Source organism: Aquarana catesbeiana, linkage group LG02 (assembly GCF_042186555.1).
Source record: "Aquarana catesbeiana isolate 2022-GZ linkage group LG02, ASM4218655v1, whole genome shotgun sequence".
Classification (NCBI taxonomy): domain Eukaryota; kingdom Metazoa; phylum Chordata; class Amphibia; order Anura; family Ranidae; genus Aquarana; species Aquarana catesbeiana.
Window position 1 is genome coordinate 593,903,675 of NC_133325.1, and position 19,656 is coordinate 593,923,330.

Genomic DNA, 19,656 nt, shown 5'->3' on the forward strand with positions numbered 1-19,656 from the left:
TCAGATGGGGTGAAGTCACACCAGGAAAAGGCAAATTTGGAAGATGCACACAAATTTACCAATGTCAACATGTGCGACCTGCCATCATGGGGGATCAAGGGACATGTTTTGGGGGAGAAACCCCTTCCTCTCAGCTACTTTATTATTGAGGAAGGGGTTGCACCCCCAAAACGCGTCCATTGATCTACCGTGATGGCAGATAGCACATGTTGGCACACTGTGTGCATCCTACAAATTAGGCTTTTCTACAAATCTATCAAACATTTTGAACATTGGAGCACACCAAAAAACCAAGGGATTGGGAGGGGTTTTAAACTCACCCCAAAAACATCAATGATGTTTTTGTTTTTTAGAATAACATCATTGATGTTTTTCTTGAGGTTTTCCAATTGTAAATTACACCCCATGATCTCCCCGATCAGAATCTGGGCACTTTCTGATGTGAAAGGATCTGGATCCCCAACATCACGATTACCTAAAAAGAGATAAACCAAACAAAAACAGGTATCAAAAATATGCCAGCATCCATCTCTTACCTGAGCCTGTGGTCGCAGACACTCACCTGTTGTGATGACTAGTTCCACCAAGTCTTCTTCATCCTCCTGCACTTCTTGGGTTGGGGGAATTTCCCCTTCTTCCAGAGGTGGGGGGTCTCTGGTCTCCTCGGATGAGGGGTGTCTTTTCTCCCCTTTTTTATAAAAAAATGCTATACTTAGCACACAGTGATTTGATGGCAGAACTATAAATAGGAAACATTGCTTGGAAGTGGGGTACAATTGTCTATTTTGGCAGAGTTAAAAAATGTAGCGTTTTCAGTGTCCTTTGTCAAGCTGCAATACTTTACCTGTTTGGTACAAGCTACACAGATGGAGACCCCCCATAGTATACACTGGAGCACCTGTGTGGCCCCCTAATAAAAATGGTGTTCTTGTGTCCCACACTAGTGCTCCAGTGTCCAGATGTGAAAACAGCTGCTGAGTGCCCTCTCCTTACACACAATCTAGTTTGCATTTCATTCTAGTAACAAAGCCATCTACACAACCAAAATAGTTTCTCACAAGTAGGGCGTAAAAATTGTGGCCAAATGCATATGGCCTAAACAATGGAGTTTTATAGGCCGAAAGAAAAATCTTTGATACGAACGAATAATGTGCCCATGAACATGAAAGTTGCCATTTACAAATGTACACTTGTAAGAAAAGCACATGGAGCAGCACTAACGTAAGAAACATAAAAAGAATAGGAACACAGGGCAACTACTTACTTTTTTGCAGCACTCTCCGGATCTTTCTGTACTGCTCATGTTCTCTTAATTTGAGGTCCGACCACCGCTTCCTGAGCTGATCTTTTGATAGTCATACCCCGAATTTCCGGTGCAGACTTTTGACCACTTTCGCAATTATCTTGGCCTTTCTGACATTGGGGTTGGGGTAAGGTCCATACTTTCCATCATAGTCAGCCTTCTTCAGGATGTCGACCATCTCCAACATCTCCCCAAAGGACATATTTGAGGCCTTAAATCGTCTCCTTCTGGATCGGGACGTTTCCGGATCCGGGCTTACCTCCTCCTCCTCGTTGCTACAATTAGCACGATCCTGCTGTGTATCCGCCATGTGCTCTTCCCCCACTGCGCCGAATGAAAAGGGGCGGGGAATAGACTAGAAAGAACGTCAGGGGCGGGCGGAGTTACACGCATGCGCAGTGTGTATAAAGCGTAACACGCGTGCGTATTACTTACGATCTGTGAGCGGAGGAAGGAGCATCGAAAGCGCCGATCGTGATAACGAAGGTAAGATCTAAACTTCGGCCTATACTGCTTCGAAATTGAGGCCTAGATTGTAACTATATTAGGAGAGTTTCGCCTGACATTAGGGTTTGTCTTGTGTTGTGTCTTGCAGATAAAATGGATGGCTTCAATGACCACAACTTCCTCCCCCTGTTCATAGACAAATACAGGGAGCTGCCCTGTCTGTGGCAAGTGAGACACCCCCATTATAACAATAAACAAAAGAGGCAGGCAGCGCTGGAGAAACTGCTGGAGTTGGTGAAGCCGGTGGTCCGCACAGCAGCCATCCCCTATTTAAAAACCAAAATTGGTGGCCTGAGGAGCACTTATCTTAGGGAGCGCAAGAAGGTCACAGATTCCCAGAGATCTGGAGCTGCAGCAGATGATGTTTATGTCCCCAGGCTGTGGTACTATGAGAGACTGCGATTTCTGTCAGACCTCACTGAAGTCAGGGAATCCCTCTCCATTCTTCCTTCTACTCTTCCTTCCACCCCAGCTGAGGCTTCCGATGTCCAACCTGGGCCTTCCAGCCAGGAAGAAGTGGAGGAGCCCAGCTGGAGCCAGGTATAGCATTCTTCAACAGATTTCTGCTCAATAAATAAATGATGTTTACTAGATGTTATTATTGATCACTAATTGCTGATTGAAAAAGTGTTTTACATATCAATAGACAGTAGTGGGCAAAAATAATTGGGACAAGAATGAAAAATGCTGGGCTCAGAATGATAGTCTGTTATATTTGTTAACATTCAATTTGCAAAAGTCAGGAGGTGAAAATTGTGTGTGATTGATGAATAAAAAACTAAAACTATGTCCCTTTTTCATACACAGGAAGACCTCAGCCAGGAGGAGGCTGTGGAATGTGGCAGCCAGGAGGAGGCGGGGGTTAGTGGCAGCCAGGAGGAGGCGGGGCTAAGTGTCAGCCAAGAGAAGCCTGGGACAAGTCGCAGCCTGACCGAATCGCAGGTTCCTCCCCTCCGCCTTCCATACAAAAGGGCGAGGAAGATGACTCCCATGCAGAATTCTGTGCTCAGGCTCATTCAGGAGGCTTCTGCGTCCCTCCGAGCCTTACCCACTCCTGAAGAGGCCTTTGCCTGCATGGCTGCCACAAAACTGCAGGGCATGCAGGAGGGTCAACGCCTCCTGTGTGAGCAACTTATTTATAAAGTCCTAACTAAGGGGGTGAGTGGGGAACTAACACCCAAGACCGACGTGATTGAGTTGGACCATCCTCCTCCTCCTCCTCCTGCTGCCACAACTCCACCACCACAGCCACAGCGTGGAAGGAAGCGTGGAAAGAAGACCAGAGAGTGATTGCCCTGGGTTCAGTCTGGTCTGACAAAAGCTGCAGTCTCTTGTATGACCACAGCCTGGGGACACAGATGTCATCTGCTGCTTTCCAGATCTCTGGGACTGATGGACCAGACTACACTACCTTAGATAAGGACTCCTCAGGCCACCAATTTTGCTTGAAAATTATTGATGTCTGCCCTGGGGGTCCAAGGCTTCACCAATTTCTGCAGTTTCTCCAGCGTTGCCTCCCTCTTTGTTTAGTTGTGAGCCCTTAATAAATTTTTTTTTGGGGGGAAATTATACTCTCCTATGTGTTTTCATCCAAAAATGACAGTTTGTTGGTGACGATTCAGGTACATTTCTAACATAAAATGTGAAATTAACAAGGGACAACAACACCAAACAATCTCCTACAGATTAAATATAACAACATATCAATGGTGTTGTGGTAACTTGACACAAAAAACACACACAAAAATTTTCTGGAGTACAAATAAAAATCCCAAAAACAAAAAATACGCCTTGAAAAAAATACAAACCAAAAAAAAATTATTCGGCCTTAAAAACAAAAACAAAAAACACCAAAATAATGATGTCAGATGTGACAAATCAAAATATATTGAGGAAATCCCGATAAATAGTAAAGAAATAAGTTTGTGAGAAGTGTGTGTGAATATGAGCAGCAAAACTACTTAATTCTTGTCACATTATAAAGAAGAAGAGAGTGCGCTGTATTAAACCATTTTTAACATTGCAGCGTGACGAAAGTGCTGTATCCATTGCGAACGCTAATTTTACCAGACCGAGCTGTTCTGTGTCGGAATTTCTTCTGAGCATGCGTGGCACTTTGTACGTTGGAACAGGCCACACATGGTCGGAATTGACGCAATTGGATTTTGTTGTCGGAAAATTCTATCTCTTGCTCTCCAACTTTGTGTGTCGGAAAATCCGATGGAAAATGTCCGATGGAGCCCACACACGGTCGGAATTTCCGACAACACGCTCCAATCGGACATTTTCCATCGGAAAATCCGACCGTGTGTATGGGGCATAAGAGTAACGATTGTGCGGTCGTGCAACACTGTACCCAAACTAAATTATATCATTTTGCTCACACAAATAGAGCTTACTTTTGGTAGTATTTAATCACCACTGGCTTTTTTATTTTTTTGCTAAATATTTGAAAAAAAAACTCTGTTTTTTATTTTTTTGAAAAAAACATGTATTTCTTTGTTTCTGTTATAAATTTTTCCAAATAAATAATCTTTCTTAATAAAATTAGGCTAAAATGTATACTGCTACATTTCTTTGGTGAAAATAACCCAAATTAGTGTTTATTATTTTGTCTGTAGAAAAGTTATACAGTCCAGAAACAATGGTATATATCTGAAAACTGATGAATCCTGATGTACTGATAGGCCTTTTTTTCTTGAGGCCAAAAATGTCACGACAGTACAGATATCTCCAAATGACCCATTTTTTGAAGTTGTCTCGGTACCATGTGATCAATGTGACCAATCACAGCTAGCAATTCAATTGTACACAATGGATGGCTTGAAAGGAAGCCATCTATTGTTTACAACTGTCATGTGACCTGCTGTGATTGGTTACAGTGGTCACATGGCACGAGTCAGATCGTGCCGCGGCACAGCGCATGAGGCATGCTGCATTTGAGGAACGAGAGGCTGGCCCTGGCATCATTTAGCCAAAGACCAGGTGACAACCGGTTAATCTTTAATTAACAGAATAATTACATTGAATTCGCATCCACAGGGTAATGGGAATAACATGAAGGGTCTGGCCCCATTCTCACTTGCAAATGGGGCCCATTGCGATTATTTGCAGGGGACACAGTGGAGGTTCCCTGCGATCAGCTGCAGGAAGGATTCTCTATTGAAAACAATGGAAGGCTGACAGCTCCCGCAGCTATTTGTGGCCGATTGCATGTAGTAGCTTATACAGTGGTTATCTGCAGATGATCGGCTTTGGACACAGATGGTCTGTATCCAGGGTCAATAATTTGCAGGTAATCTCTGCATAAGCGGTTACATGAGACTACATCTGATCGCATAGAACCCTTGCTGGGTCTTCCACAGTTAATTGCTAATAGTCCAATTTGCGTGTGTGAATGGGGCCTAACACAGGTACAACAAGGTATCAAGGTATTGGCACTTTAGCACCGTTGGTCTCTTAAAACATTTAGGACCGGGTCAGGCTCACTTTATGAGCTGCAGCATGCCATAATTTACTTCATGTAGCTAAATACACAGCATACACATATTTAAATCTAAAAATGTAGTGTTTGCAATTTATTAGGTGGGACGTTTCCTGCAATAAGCTTGAGAGGATATATTATCTGTTATCATTACTATAACTATAAACCAGCACATAGGAAGAGTCAAGAAAGCTGGTTCATATGATTTAAATTGAGAAGCCTTTTCTGTGCCTGTTTGAAATTCTTATCTATTTTTCCACCATTAATAAGATATGTAAAGGTGGTGCATGGTTTTCCGTAGGACAAGCCCATTATTTTAATGAAAATTGTTTCCTGGAACATTATCTTCTCCTGACAGAAATAGAGCATACGTTGATTACAAAGGTTAACTTTAACAAGTATTGTTTTTAAAAAAGTCAATAGTATTATGTAGTTTTATTAACAGTAGAGAGCTTTTATAATAAAAGGCACCTGCATTTCCATTCACTTTGTGTTTATATGAAGATCCACACTGAAACCCACTTAGCGATGGCAGGTTGCTTACTTACCATGTGTTTATATCTGAATGTTTTACATGTTTTTGTGAATGCTTCTACCATCGATGTAAGAATGTCTTCGTTTTTTAGTCCTACATTTCTCAGTCTTATCTTTCAATCATTTTCCCATCCCCTATTTGAAAATCTCATATCATTCATAGAAGCTGTAGTTACAGTGGAGCTGGTCAGAAAGGGTGGGTGTAGTCAGGCACTATTGATGATCACCTGTCACTGCTTTCTCTGCTCTATTAACCCCGCCACGTTGTTATATTACAACAGGAGTGGCTGAAAGAAGAAGATTGCAAGGAATCCAGGAGCCAGCATATGGGACACATTGGATTAATAGTGTCATGTCCCTTGTGCTGCTTTTTTGTTTTGTTTTTGTTTTTTTTTTTGTCTAAACTTAACTCAAATAACCTAAATTAAATATATAGAATATATATATATATATATATATATATATATATATATATATATATATATATATATATACACAGTACCTCACACTTTTGTAAATATTTTATTATATCTTGTCATGTGACAACACTGAAGAAATGACACTTTGCTAAAATGTAAAGTAGTGAGTGTACATCTTGTATAACAGTGTAAATTTGCTGTCCCCTCAAAATAACTCAACACGCAGCCATTAATGTCTAAACCGCTGGCAACAAAGGTGAGTACACCCCTAAGTGAAAATGTCCAAATTGGGCCCAATTAGCCATTTTCCCTCCCCGGTGTCATGTGACTCGTTAGTGTTACAAGGTCTCAGGTGTGAATAGGGAGAAAGTGTGTTCAATTTGGTATTATCACTCTCACGCTCTCATACTGCTCACTGGAAGTTTAACATGGCACCTCATGGCAAAGAACTCTCTGAGGATCCCAGCAACCAGGTGAGGAGTACAAAGACAAGTGGGTCTTGCCTACAGTCAAGCATGGTGGTGGGAGTGTCATGGTCTGGGGCTGCATGAGTGCTGGTGGCACTGGGGAGCTACAGTTCACTTAAGGAACTATGAATGCAAACATGTACTCTGACATACTGAAGCAGAGCATGATCCCCTCCCTTCAGAGACTGGGCCACAGGGCAGTATTCCAACATGATAACGACCCCAAACACACCTCCAAGATGACCACTGCCTTGCTAAAGAAGCTGAGGGTAAAGGTGATGGACTGACCAAGCATGTCTCCAGATTTAAACCCTATTGAGCATCTGTGGGGCATCCTCAAATGGAAGGTGGAGGAGCGCAAGGTCTCTAACATCCACCAGCTCCATGATGTCATCATGGAGGAGTGGAAGAGGACTCCAGTGGCAACCTGTGAAGCTCTGGTGAACTCCATGCTCAAGAGGGTTAAGGCAGTGCTGGAAAATAATGGTGGCCACAGAAAATATTGACACCTTGGGCCCAATATATATATATCTATATCCACTTCAATACAGTGCACTTATACACCTTCCTGCCCAGACCAATTTTAAGCTTTCACTTTGAATGACAATTGCGTGGTCATACAACACTGTACCCAAAATAAATTTGTATCATTTTCTTCCCACAAATAGAGCTTTCTTTTGGTGGTATTTGATTACCTCTGGGATTTTTATTTTCTGCTAAACAAATAAAAAAACGACCGAAAATTTTGAAAAAAAAATGTTTTTTTTTTGTTTCTGTTACAAAACTTTGTAAATAATTAAGTTTTCTCCTTCACTGATGGGCACTGATGGGGCTGCACTGACGGCACTGATAAGGCAGCACTGATGGGCACTGATGAGGTGGCACCAATAAGGTGGCACTGATGAGGTAGCACTGATGGGCACTGATGATGGGCACTAATATGCATCACTAATGGGGCACTGATAGGCGGCACTGATGGGCACTGATAGGTGGCACTGATATGCAGCACTGATGGGTACACATAGGTGGCACTGATGGGCACTGAAAGGCAGCACGTATGGGCGCTGATAGGCAGCATGGATGGGCGCTGATAGGCGGCACGGATGGGCACTGATAGGTAGCACTGATGTACACTGATTGTACGAATGGATGCCAATCAGTGCCAAACAATAATGCCTGCCAATCAGTGATGCCCATTGTGGGCACTGCTTGACATCCATTGTGGGCACTGATTGGCATCCCTGGTGGTCTAGGGTGGCATACCTGGTGGTGACATCGCTGGTGGTCCAGTGTGCGCATCCTCGGGGGTGAGGCTGCGCTGATAATCAATCAGCACAGACCCCCCCTTGTCAGAGGAGCAGCCGATCGGCTCTCCTCTACTCGTGTCTGACAGACACGAGTGAGGAAAAGCCGATCAACAGCTCTTCGTGTTTACACTGTGATCAGCTGTGATTGGACACGGCTGATCAGGTGGTAAAGAGTCTCCGTCAGAGACTCTTTACCAAGATCGTTGTTGCGATGTGTCACACTGACACATCGCAACAATGATCGCCGCGATGCGCGCCCCCGGGGTGCGCAGCGGCTTGATATCCTGCTGGATGTCATATGACGTCCAGTCAGGATATTGAAACCACTTTGCCGCTGTCATTTTGCTATATGGCGGGAGGCAAGTGATATATAAGAACTGTATATTTATTTATTTTGTTTATTTATTTTTTACAGGTACTTATATAGCACCGTCAATTTACACAGAGCTTTACATATGTATTGTACATTCAAATCAGTACCTGCCCTCAAAGAGACCACAATCTCAGGTCCCAAATTCATATTCATACATACACATACTAGGGCCAATTTAGACAGAAGTCTATTAACCTACCAGCATGTCTTTGGAGTGTGCCCAGAGAACACCCACACAGGCACAGGAAGAAAATGCAAACTCAGTGCAGGTAGTGCCGCCAGGCGGAAGTGCTAACCATTTAGCCACTGTTCTATGTCTGTGTGTATTTATTAGTAAACTAGGGATTTGGGATTATAATTTTCTTTTTATTCTTGAAATGTTTTACAGCCTATTAAAGAAAAAAAAAGAGTAGCTCTGCCAATCCTACCTTTAGTTACATTTGATGAATTTCTGTGGCAATTCTGCTACACATTTTCACAAAAGTGTAGCAAAGCTGCCACATATTCAGGCAAAACAGCAGGTGCAAAGGATTATTACACTGAACTGCAACAGTATAAGGCCTCATGCACACAGGACGTTAAAATAACGTTATGAAAACGCCAGTAGCTTTGCAGTGAGTTTTTTTTAACTTTTTTCAACTTTTTTCAGCTTTTTTCAACGATTTTGTAATAGCGTTTTTTTTAGTGTTTCTTAGCGTTTCTTAGCGTTTTTTTTTTTTTTTCAAATTTTTTTTTCAATGGATCAAAAACATTAAAAAACATTGGTGAGCGACGTTTTTGAGCGTTTATCAGCGTTTATCAGCGTTAGAGAGTTTTTACAGCTGAAAAACGTCTCTCAGAACCCACTAGTTTTTTTTTTTTTTTTACAGCTTAAAAACGCCTATGCCATTTGCAGCTCAAAAACGCCTAGGTGGGTATGAAGCCATAGACTAACATAGGCAGGCGTTTTTAACCACTTGCCGACCGCCTCACGACGATGTACGTCGGCAGAATGGCACGGGAAAGCAGATCTGCCTCCCGCGGGCGGGGGGTCCAATCGGACCCCCCCCCCGGTGCCCGAGGCGGTCGGCTTCTGACTGGGAGAGTTCAGAGATGAGGGGGAGGCCATCCATTCGTGCCCCCCCAGCCAATCAGATCATTCCCCTGCCTCTGTATAGTACACAGAGGCAGAGGAAATTATGTCATCTCGCCTCGGCTCGGTATTTTCCGTTCCGGTACCCAATCACCCCCCCGTCACACTGCCACCATGCAGTTTTTTTATTTTTTTTTATTTTTTCTGATTACTGCATTGGTGTCAGTTTGTGACAGTAATGCCCCGTACACACGGTCGGACATTGATCGGACATTCCGACAACAAAATCCTAGGATTTTTTCCGACGGATGTTGGCTCAAACTTGTCCTGCATACACACGGTCACACAAAGTTGTCGGAAAATCCGATCATTCTGAACGTGGTGACATAAAACACGTATGTCAGGACTATAAACGGGGCAGTAGCCAATAGCTTTCATCTCTTTATTTATTCTGAGCATGCGTGGCACTTTGTGCTTCGGATTTGTGTACACACGATCGGAAATTCCGACAACGGATTTTGTTGTCGGAAAATTTTATAGCCTGCTCTCAAATTTTGTGTGTCGGAAAATCCGATGGAAAATGTGTGATGGAGCCTACACACGGTCGGAATTTCCGACAACAAGGTCCTATCACACATTTTCCGTCGGAAAATCCGACCGTGTGTACGGGGCATTAGTGTGGTAGGGCAGTTAGTGTTAGCCCCCTTTAGGTCTAGGGTACCCCCTTAACCCCCCCTAATAAATTTTTAACACCTTGATCACCCCTCGTCTCCAGTGTCGCTAAGCAATCATTTTTCTGATCGCTGTATTAGTGTCACTGATGACGCTAGTTAGGGAGGTAAATATTTAGGTTTGCCATCAGCATTTTATAGCGTCAGGGACCCCCGTATACTACCTAATAAAGGTTTTAACCCCTTGATTGCCCCCTAGTTAACCCTTTCACCACTGATCACCGTATAACCGTTACGGGTGATGCTGGTTAGTTCGTTTATTTTTTATAGTGTCAGGGAACCCGCCGTTTATTACCTAATAAAGGTTTAGCCCCCTGATCGCCCGGCGGTGATATGCGTTGCCCCAGGCAGCGTCAGGTTAGCGCCAGTAGCGCTAACACCCACGCACGCAGCATACGCCTCCCTTAGTGGTATAGTATCTGAACGGATCAATATCTGATCCGATCAGATCTATACTAGCGTCCCCAGCAGTTTAGGGTTCCCAAAAACGCAGTGTTAGCGGGATCAGCCCAGATACCTGCTAGCACCTGCGTTTTGCCCCTCCGCCCGGCCCAGCCCAGCCCACCCAAGTGCAGTATCGATCGGTCACTGTCACTTACAAAACACTAAACACATAACTGCAGCATTCGCAGAGTCAGGCCTGATCCCTGCGATCGCTAACAGTTTTTTTGGTAGCATTTTGGTGAGCTGGCAAGCACCAGCCCCAGGCAGCGCCATGTTAGCGCCAGTAGCGCTAACACCCACGCACGCACCGTACACCTCCCTTAGTGGTATAGTATCTGAACGGATCAATATCTGATCCAGTCAGATCTATACTAGCGTCCCCAGCAGTTTAGGGTTCCCAAAAACGCAGTGTTAGCGGGATCAGCCCAGATACCTGCTAGCACCTGCGTTTTGCCCCTCCGCCCAGCCCAGCCCAGCCCACCCAAGTGCAGTATCGCTCGATCACTGACACTTACAAAACACTAAACACATCAGGTCAGGCCTGATCCCTGCGATCGCTAGCAGTTTTTTTGGTAGCGTTTTGGTGAACTGGCAAGCACCAGCGGCCTAGTACACCCCGATCGTAGTCAAACCAGCACTGCAGTAACACTTGGTGACGTGGCGAGTCCCATAAGTGCAGTTCAAGCTGGTGAGGTGGCAAGCACAAGTAGTGTCCCGCTGCCACCAAGAAGAAGACAAACACAGGCCCGCCGTGCCCATAATGCCCTTCCTGCTGCATTCGCCAATCCTAATTGGGAACCCACCACTTCTGCAGCGCTCGTACTTCCCCCATTCACATCCCCAACCAAATGCAGTCGGCTGCATGAGAGGCATTTTCTTTATGTCCTCCCGAGTACCCCTACCCAACGAACCCCCAAAAAAGATGTCGTCTCTGCAGCAAGCGCGGATATAGGCGTGACACCCGCTATTATTGTCCCACCTGTCCTGATAATCCTGGTCTTTGCATTGGTGAATGTTTTGAACGCTACCATACACTAGTTGAGTATTAGCGTAGGGTACAGCATTGCACACACTAGGCACACTTTCACAGGGTCTCCCAAGATGCCATCGCATTTTGAGAGACCAAAACCTGGAACCGATTACAGTTATAAAAGTTAGTTACAAAAAAAAGTGTAAAAAAAAAAAATATATATAAAATAAAAAAATATTGTTGTCGTTTTATTGTTCTCTCTCTCTCTATTGTCTCTCTATTGTTCTGCTCTTTTTACTGTATTATATTCTGCAATGTTTTATTGTTTTATCATGTTTGCTTTGCAGGTATGCAATTTTTTATACTTTACTGTTTACTGTGTTTTATTGCTAACCATTTTTTTGTCTTCAGGTACGCCATTCATGACTTTGAGTGGTTATACCAGAATGATGCCTGCAGGTTTAGGTATCATCTTGGTATCATTCTTTTCAGACAGCGGTTGGCTTTCATGTAAAAGCAATCCTAGCGGCTAATTAGCCTCTAGCCTGCTTTTACAAGCAGTGGGAGGGAATGCCCCCCCACCATCTTACGTGTTTTTCTCTGGCTCTCCTGTCTCAACAGGAAACCAGAGAATGCAGCCGGTTATTCAGCCAGCTGACTATAGAGCTGATCAGAGACCAGAGTGGCTCCAAACATCTCTATGGCCTAAGAAACCGGAAGCTACGAGCATTTCATGACATAGATTTCGCCGGATGTAAACAGCGCCATTGGGAAATTGGGAAAGCATTTTATCACACCGATCTTGGTGTGTTCAGATGCTTTGAGGGCAGAGGAGAGATCTAGGGTCTAATAGACCCCAATTTTTTCAAAAAAGAGTACCTGTCACTACCTATTGCTATCATAGGGGATATTTACATCCCCTGAGATAACAATAAAAATTATTTAAAAAAAAAAATGAAAGGAACAGTTTAAAAATAAGATAAAAAAACAAAAAAACAAAAAAAAAACAAAAAAAAAAAAAGAACCCCTGTGACCCCTGCTCTCGCGCTAAGGCGAACGCAAGCGTTGGTCTGGCGTCAAATGTAACCAGCAATTGCACCATGCATGTGAGGTATCACCGCGAAGGTCAGATTGAGGGCAGTAATTTTAGCAGTAGACTTCCTCTGTAAATCTAAAGTGGTAACCTGTAAAGGCTTTTAAAAATGTATTTATTTTGTTGCCACTGCACGTTTGTGCGCAATTTTAAAGCATGTCATGTTTGGTATCCATGTACTTGGCCTAAGATCATCTTTTTTATTTCATCAAACATTTGGGCAATATAGTGTGTTTTAGTGCATTAAAATTTTAAAAAGTGTGTTTTTTTTCCAAAAAATGCGTTTGAAAAATCGCTGCGCAAATACTGTGTGAAAAAAAAAATGAAACACCCACCATTTTAATCTGTAGGGCATTTAAAAAAATATATAATGTTTGGGGGTTCAAAGTAATTTTCTTGCAAAAAAAAAAAAAAATTTTCATGTAAACAAAAAGTGTCAGAAAGGGCTTTGTCTTCAAGTGGTTAGAAGAGTGGGTGATGTGTGACATAAGCTTCTAAATGTTGTGCATAAAATGCCAGGACAGTTCAAAACCCCCCCAAATGACCCCATTTTGGAAAGTAGACACCCCAAGCTATTTGCTGAGAGGCATGTCGAGTCTATGGAATATTTTATATTGTGACACAAGTTGCGGGAAAGAGACACATTTTTTTTTTTTTTTTTGCACAAAGTTGTCACTAAATGATATATTGCTCAAACATGCCATGGGAATATGTGAAATTACACCCCAAAGTACATTCTGTTGCTTCTCCTGAGTACGGGGATACCACACGTGTGAGACTTTTTGGGAGCCTAGCCGCGTACGGGACCCCTAAAACCAAGCACCGCCTTCAGGCTTTCTAAGGGCGTAAATTTTTTATTTCACTCTTCACTGCCTATCACAGTTTCGGAGGTGGCACAAACACCCCCCCAAATGAACCTCTTTTGGAAAGTAGACACCCCAAGCTATTTGCTGAGAGGTATAGTAAGTAGGCTCCCAAAAAGTCTCACGCATGTGGTATCCCCGTACTCAGGAGAAGCAGCAGAATGTATTTTGGGGTGCAATTCCACATATGCCCATGGCCTGTGTGAGCAATATATCATTTAGTGACAACTTTTTGTAATTTTTTTTTTTTGTCATTATTCAATCACTTGGGACAAAAAAATAATTTTCAATGGGCTCAACATGTCTCTCAGCAATTTCCTTGGGGTGTCTACTTTCCAAAATGGGGTCATTTGGGGGGGGGGGTGTTGTTTATACTGCCCTGCCATTTTAGCACCTCAAGCAAACCAATAAATATACGCTTATTGACATTTTTTTAACAAAGACATGTGGCCGAATACATTTTGGCCTAAATGTATGACTAAAATTGAGTTTATTGGATTTTTTTTATAACAAAAAATAGAAAATATCATTTTTTTTCAAAATTTTCGGTCTTTTTCCGTTTATAGCACAAAAAATAAAAATGGCAGAGGTGATCAAATACCATCAAAAGAAAGCTCTATTTGTGGGAAGAAAAGGACGCAAATTTTGTTTGGGTACAGCATTGCATGGCCACGCAATTAGCAGTTAAAGCGACGCAGTTTCAAATTGTAAAAAGTGCTCTGGTCAGGAAGGGGGTAAATCCTTCCGGGGCTGAAGTGGTTAAGCTGCAAAAAACGCTCAAAAAAGAGGCTGTAAAAACGTCCGTGTGCATAAGGCCTAATAAATCTGCCAACAACAGATACGCAAAATGTACTACATTTGCAGATGCATCAACTACAATTTCATTATTAAATGTCCCCTGCATCTTCAATTATATTCCTGAAACTTACATAATGGTCAGTGAGTGCTGTTAAAACAATACTTGAAGGGCATGTTTACTGGGGGTTTATAGAGCAACTGTACTTCTGATGACATTCAAGAGCATGTATATCCTTCTTCTTTTTTAGTCTTTTTAATATACCATGGCAAGCTTTTTGTTGTAACTGTTTGATGAGTGCTGTTGATCCTGACAGAAATCCAGTGCTGTCCTGTGTCCCATACACTCTGCATTAACGTGGTTCTAAAGCCTAATCTTTTTTCACATATTTCAAGTCCATGTGGTACAAGCATCTCTAATCCTTGTTTATTTTTGCCCCACATTGTTATTGCCATGTCAATTGTAGTCTCTTCCTCCTTTACTTCCCCGCAGCTTCCAGTCCCCAAAGCGCGCTCCAGGTGTTCCATCAGAATCACCGACCTGTCAGATTAAGTAACAGAAGTGACGTTCCATTAGCTGTGCATGCATCCACCGCTACCAGATTTGCTCGTTTAACCAGGGGCGGCCTGTCCTTTAGGGGCGCAGTGATGACGGGCCCTCCTATCCATGTGTCCGGCCCCCTAATCTACATGCGGGGTGCTGGATGCATGGATTCCAATGGGGAGGTGTTTTTTTTTTTTTAAGCACGTGAATAGAGCCAGAGGCTCTAATAGGCTTCCAAAAAGGGTGGTCCCAGGGTGCAGGACACTGCACTCCAAGCCCACCCAGTTGTATGACAATAGCGAATGAATATTCGCTATTGTCACACAGAATCTGCTTCCCGACAATCAGGAAGAGGGTCCTGAGACCGTTTCCTGATTGGCCAAAATGACAAGCGATCCTATTGAACCATGATGAGGAGAGAGGAGGAGACGTGGAGGCCGCTGGAGGAGAGATAGGGGATGAAGTCGCCACCCAGAGGGAAGCACTGCCTGGGGGTAAGTGCAGGGCTCATCAACCGACCAATGGTTGTCGTGGTTGTGTGCGGACCTGACCGACCTTGGTGGCTGTGGGTGCATTGTTTGCTGCCCCCCGCCCCCCCCCCCGAAATTTACCACCAGCCGCCACTGAATCTGATAGAACACCTGCAGTCAGAAGAAAGAAGAAGGCAGCAGCGGACATCTTACTACACTTACATCTTACTATGTCTTCAATTTAACAGTAATTTTAGCAATAAAATGAGCATATATAAATAAGTAGTATTTTGACACCTGTCATGCTGTTTGGATGTTACATGTTGAAAGAAGCTGTAGGAAGGTGGTGGAGGCCATGTTGGTACACCTCGCACTGCTCAGCCCTAAAACCTTTATGCCCCGTACACACGGTCGGATTTTCCGACGGAAAATGTGTGATAGGACCTTGTTGTCGGAAATTCCGACCGTGTGTAGGCTCCATCACACATTTTCCATCGGATTTTCCGACACAGCAGGTTATAAAATTTTCCGACAACAAAATCCGTTGTCGGAAATTCCAATCGTGTGTACACAAATCCGACGGACAAAGTGCCACGCATGCTCAGAATAAATAAAGAGATGAAAGCTATTGGCCACTGCCCCGTTTATAGTCCCGACGTACGTGTTTTACGTCACCGCGTTTAGAACGATCGGATTTTCCGACAACTTTGTGGGACCGTGTGTATGCAAGACAAGTTTGAGCCAACATCCGTCGGAAAAAATCCTAGGATTTTGTTGTCGGAATGTCCAAACAAAGTCCGACCGTGTGTACGGGGCATTAGGCTTTCAAAATGTAATATTCAAACATCATCACAGATGTCAATACACTATTTTTTTTTTTTTTTTATATACGCTCGCTTTATTGCTAAAACTACAGTGAAATTCAAGATGTAGCTGGGTGTAGTAAGATGTCCGCTGCCTTCTTCTGACTGCAGGTGTTCTGTCAGATGAGCAAACCTGGTAGTGGTGGATGCATGCGCAGCTGATGGAACATCACTTCCATTACTTAATCTGATGGGTCGCAGATTCTGGTGGAACACCGGCCGCTACATCATATTGCTTTGGGGACTACAAGTCCGGACATGCTTAGCGCTATTCCACTATTGCGGACCGCTTGCTTGAGGACAAGCCAATTTCTCAGCAGCTGTTACTCCCAACAGTCACGCCCATTCCCGCCTCCCCAGCACGCCCATCTTCTCCAGAGGCAGGGCTGCAGTCCAGAGCTCATGATTACCATGTCAATCAAAGGACATGGAGACAGAACTACAGTGTCCTCTACCCGGGGCTCCTGTGTATGCAGGCATAGTCGGCGTCTCTCTGCAGGTATGTAGTCCCAGCGGTGTGAGAGCGCACGCACGGGTACCCCCATGAGATCGGTGCTGCAGAGGGGGCATCCATCAGAGGAGAACCAGAAATGAGGAAAACAAACTCCCCCCAAAAAATATAGAAATGAAAAAGGATAAAAAGGTTACTCTATGTATGTAACACTATTCTTAAAGTGGAGGTCCACCCAAAAGGGGAAGCTCCGCTTATTTGCCCCCTCCCCCCCTCCGCTGCAACACTTGGCACCTTTCAGGGGGGGAGTGGGGAGCAGGTTACCTTGTCAAAACCAGGTACCCACTCCCACTTCTGATTGATTTTGCCGCAGCGAAGTCAGCCAAAAGTTCGGCCTCCCTCCTCCTTCCCCTGCCGCTGGGCCATTCACAAAATGCAGAGTGCTTTGCACATACGCATTAGGAAACCGGTGGTAAAGCGGCAAGGCTTCTCTGCTGGTTTCCCTTACCTGAGATGGCGGCGGCATCACCCAAGAGCCGATTGAAAAATTGTCTCCGGCAAAGACACCACTGGATTTGTGGACAGGTAAGTGTCTTAATATTAAAAGTCAGCAACTACAGTATTTTTTCTGAAGGAGCCTGGGGAAAAAAGCAAGGGTTTATTATCACTTTAATTCAAACAGTCTTAGCAGCCTTGCCCAGTTCACCTCTGTGGACTACGGAACACAGCGTGATAGAGAAGAGGAGACTGGGAGGCGTTCTTTAGAAATCCCTAACACACTTGACAGTGACAATGCTGCTGCTACATGCAGTAATGCCGTGTACACACAAGCGGACTTTTCGAGGGACTAGGTCCGTCAGTCTTTCCGAGGGACTTTGCAGCGTAGGTCCGCTGGACTTTCGAACGAACGGACTTGGACACACACGATCACACCAAAGTCTGACGGATTCGTCCGTGATGACGTACGACCGGACTAAAATAAGGAAGTTGATAGCCAGTAGCCAATAGCTGCCCTAGCATCGGTTTTAGTCCGTCGGACTAGCATACAGATGAGCGGATTTTTCGACCGGACTCGAGTCCGTCGAAAAGATTTGAAACATGTTTTATTTCTAGGTCCGACTTTTGGGGAAAAAAAGTCAGCTAAAGCCCACACACGATCGAATTGTCCGACGGGGTCCGGTCCGCCGGACCAAGTCTGCCGGAAAGTCCGCTTGTGTGTACAGTACGTGGCATTAGTAATTTTTGTCACTCTGGAACAGGAAGCGTGTTACCAACAGAATCACCAGGTAACATCAAGTAAAAAAAAAAAAAAGAACAAAAAAGGCCACCACATCTAAAGATTGGTAAGGTGGAAAATGTTATAAACTTTAACCAGTTCATGGCGTACATAGTAGGTTAAGCACAAGCTAATGGCTGGCTACTACTACTGTAGTTTTCATTTGCTTTTGGGCTGCCGTTTCCTGGCTGATACAGCCAGAAAAGTATCCAACCAAACATGATCTGTGCTTGGTTAGTTGCAGAGAGGCAGGGGAGACACTAGGGATCTAATATACCCCCAATTATTCCATAAAGAGTAAATGTCACCTGCCCAATGCTCTCACATGGGGAATTGTTAACCCCTTGTGATAGCAATAAAGTAAAAAAATATATAAAAAGTGTATAAAAAAAAAAAAAATGTAAACCCCCATTGCCCTGCACACACCTCTAAATGTAAATGCAGCATAGAGTGCCAACATGTATGTAAACCGCAATCCTTCTACCACCACAGCTCACAGTTAACTTTAAAGTAATGCGCTATAAAGGCTTTTAAAGTGTCACCTATTGAAATTTTTGGTATCATAGTTTCTTTGCAATATGATGAGATTACACAATTGTAAGACTTGACATCTTTAGTACCTATTTACTCGATGCAACCTTGTCTTTTATATTTTACCAAAACAGTGGGTATTACTGTTTTTTGTGAGTATTTGCACTAAAATTAATTTTATTATATTTTTCCTGAAAATATGCATTTGACAAACAGTTTGACAAATATCATGCAACATAAAAAATAACCTATGCACCTGAGACTTGTAGATAGCCTTTGATTCAAAGTACAACTGCCCTTTAGTTCCCCCTTAATCTGTTTAGATGTTTAAACATTATATCTGTCTTTTTTTCCTGCAGATGGTGTTGCTTGCTCGTTGCGAAGGACGCTGCAGTCAAACTTCTCGTTCTGACCCTCTTGTCTCCTTCAGCACAGTTTTAAAGCAGCCCTTTCGCTCCACGTGCCATTGCTGCAGACCTCAGACTTCCAAGTTAAAAGCCATCCGCCTACGCTGTTCTGGAGGCCTTCGTCTTACAGCCACATATCGTTATATTCTCTCTTGTCACTGCGAGGAATGCAATTCTTAGAGACTAATTACAAACAAAGAGAACTGGATTGGGAAATTGTAAAGATGGACAGACAATACCCACAATATGTAAAATATATTTTTATTGTTTGTTGAAATTATTAAGTGAATTAAATATAAGCAACACATATAATATTGTCAGCCAGTCTGAAATAAAAAAGTGGGCAATATTCACATTTCAGAGCCATTTCCGATGATCTGTTACTTCTCTGGATTTACTTGTGTTCCAAAATGTGCTCATTATTTAAAATGATTTAAAGTATTGCAGGATATCTATCTTATCTATCTATCTATCTGTCTATCTATCTATCTATCTATCTATCTATCTATCTATCTATCTATCTATCTATCTATCTATCTATCTATCTATCTATCTATCTATCTATCTAGAGATAGATTTATATCTATATATATATATATATATATATATATATATATATATATATATATATACAGTATCTCACAAAAGTTAGTACAGCCCTCACATTTTTGTAAAATATTTTGTTATATCTTTTCATGTGACAACACTGAAGAAATGACACTTTGCTACAATGTAAAGTAGTATAACAGCTT

General features: G+C 43.1%; 1 protein-coding gene across 7 annotated transcripts in view; it reads left to right on the forward strand.

The window, feature by feature from the left end:
* Positions 1-19,264, forward strand: part of NDP (norrin cystine knot growth factor NDP) — a 249,940-nt gene extending 230,676 nt beyond the window's left edge. For all 7 annotated transcript variants that reach the window (XM_073616279.1, XM_073616278.1, XM_073616277.1 and 4 more), the window contains one exon: positions 18,857-19,264. In XM_073616279.1, the coding sequence (XP_073472380.1) occupies positions 18,857-19,084 (228 nt within the window). In that variant the 3' untranslated portion in view covers positions 19,085-19,264. The remainder of the gene's footprint in view (positions 1-18,856) is intronic.
* The last annotated feature ends 392 nt before the right edge of the window (positions 19,265-19,656 follow it).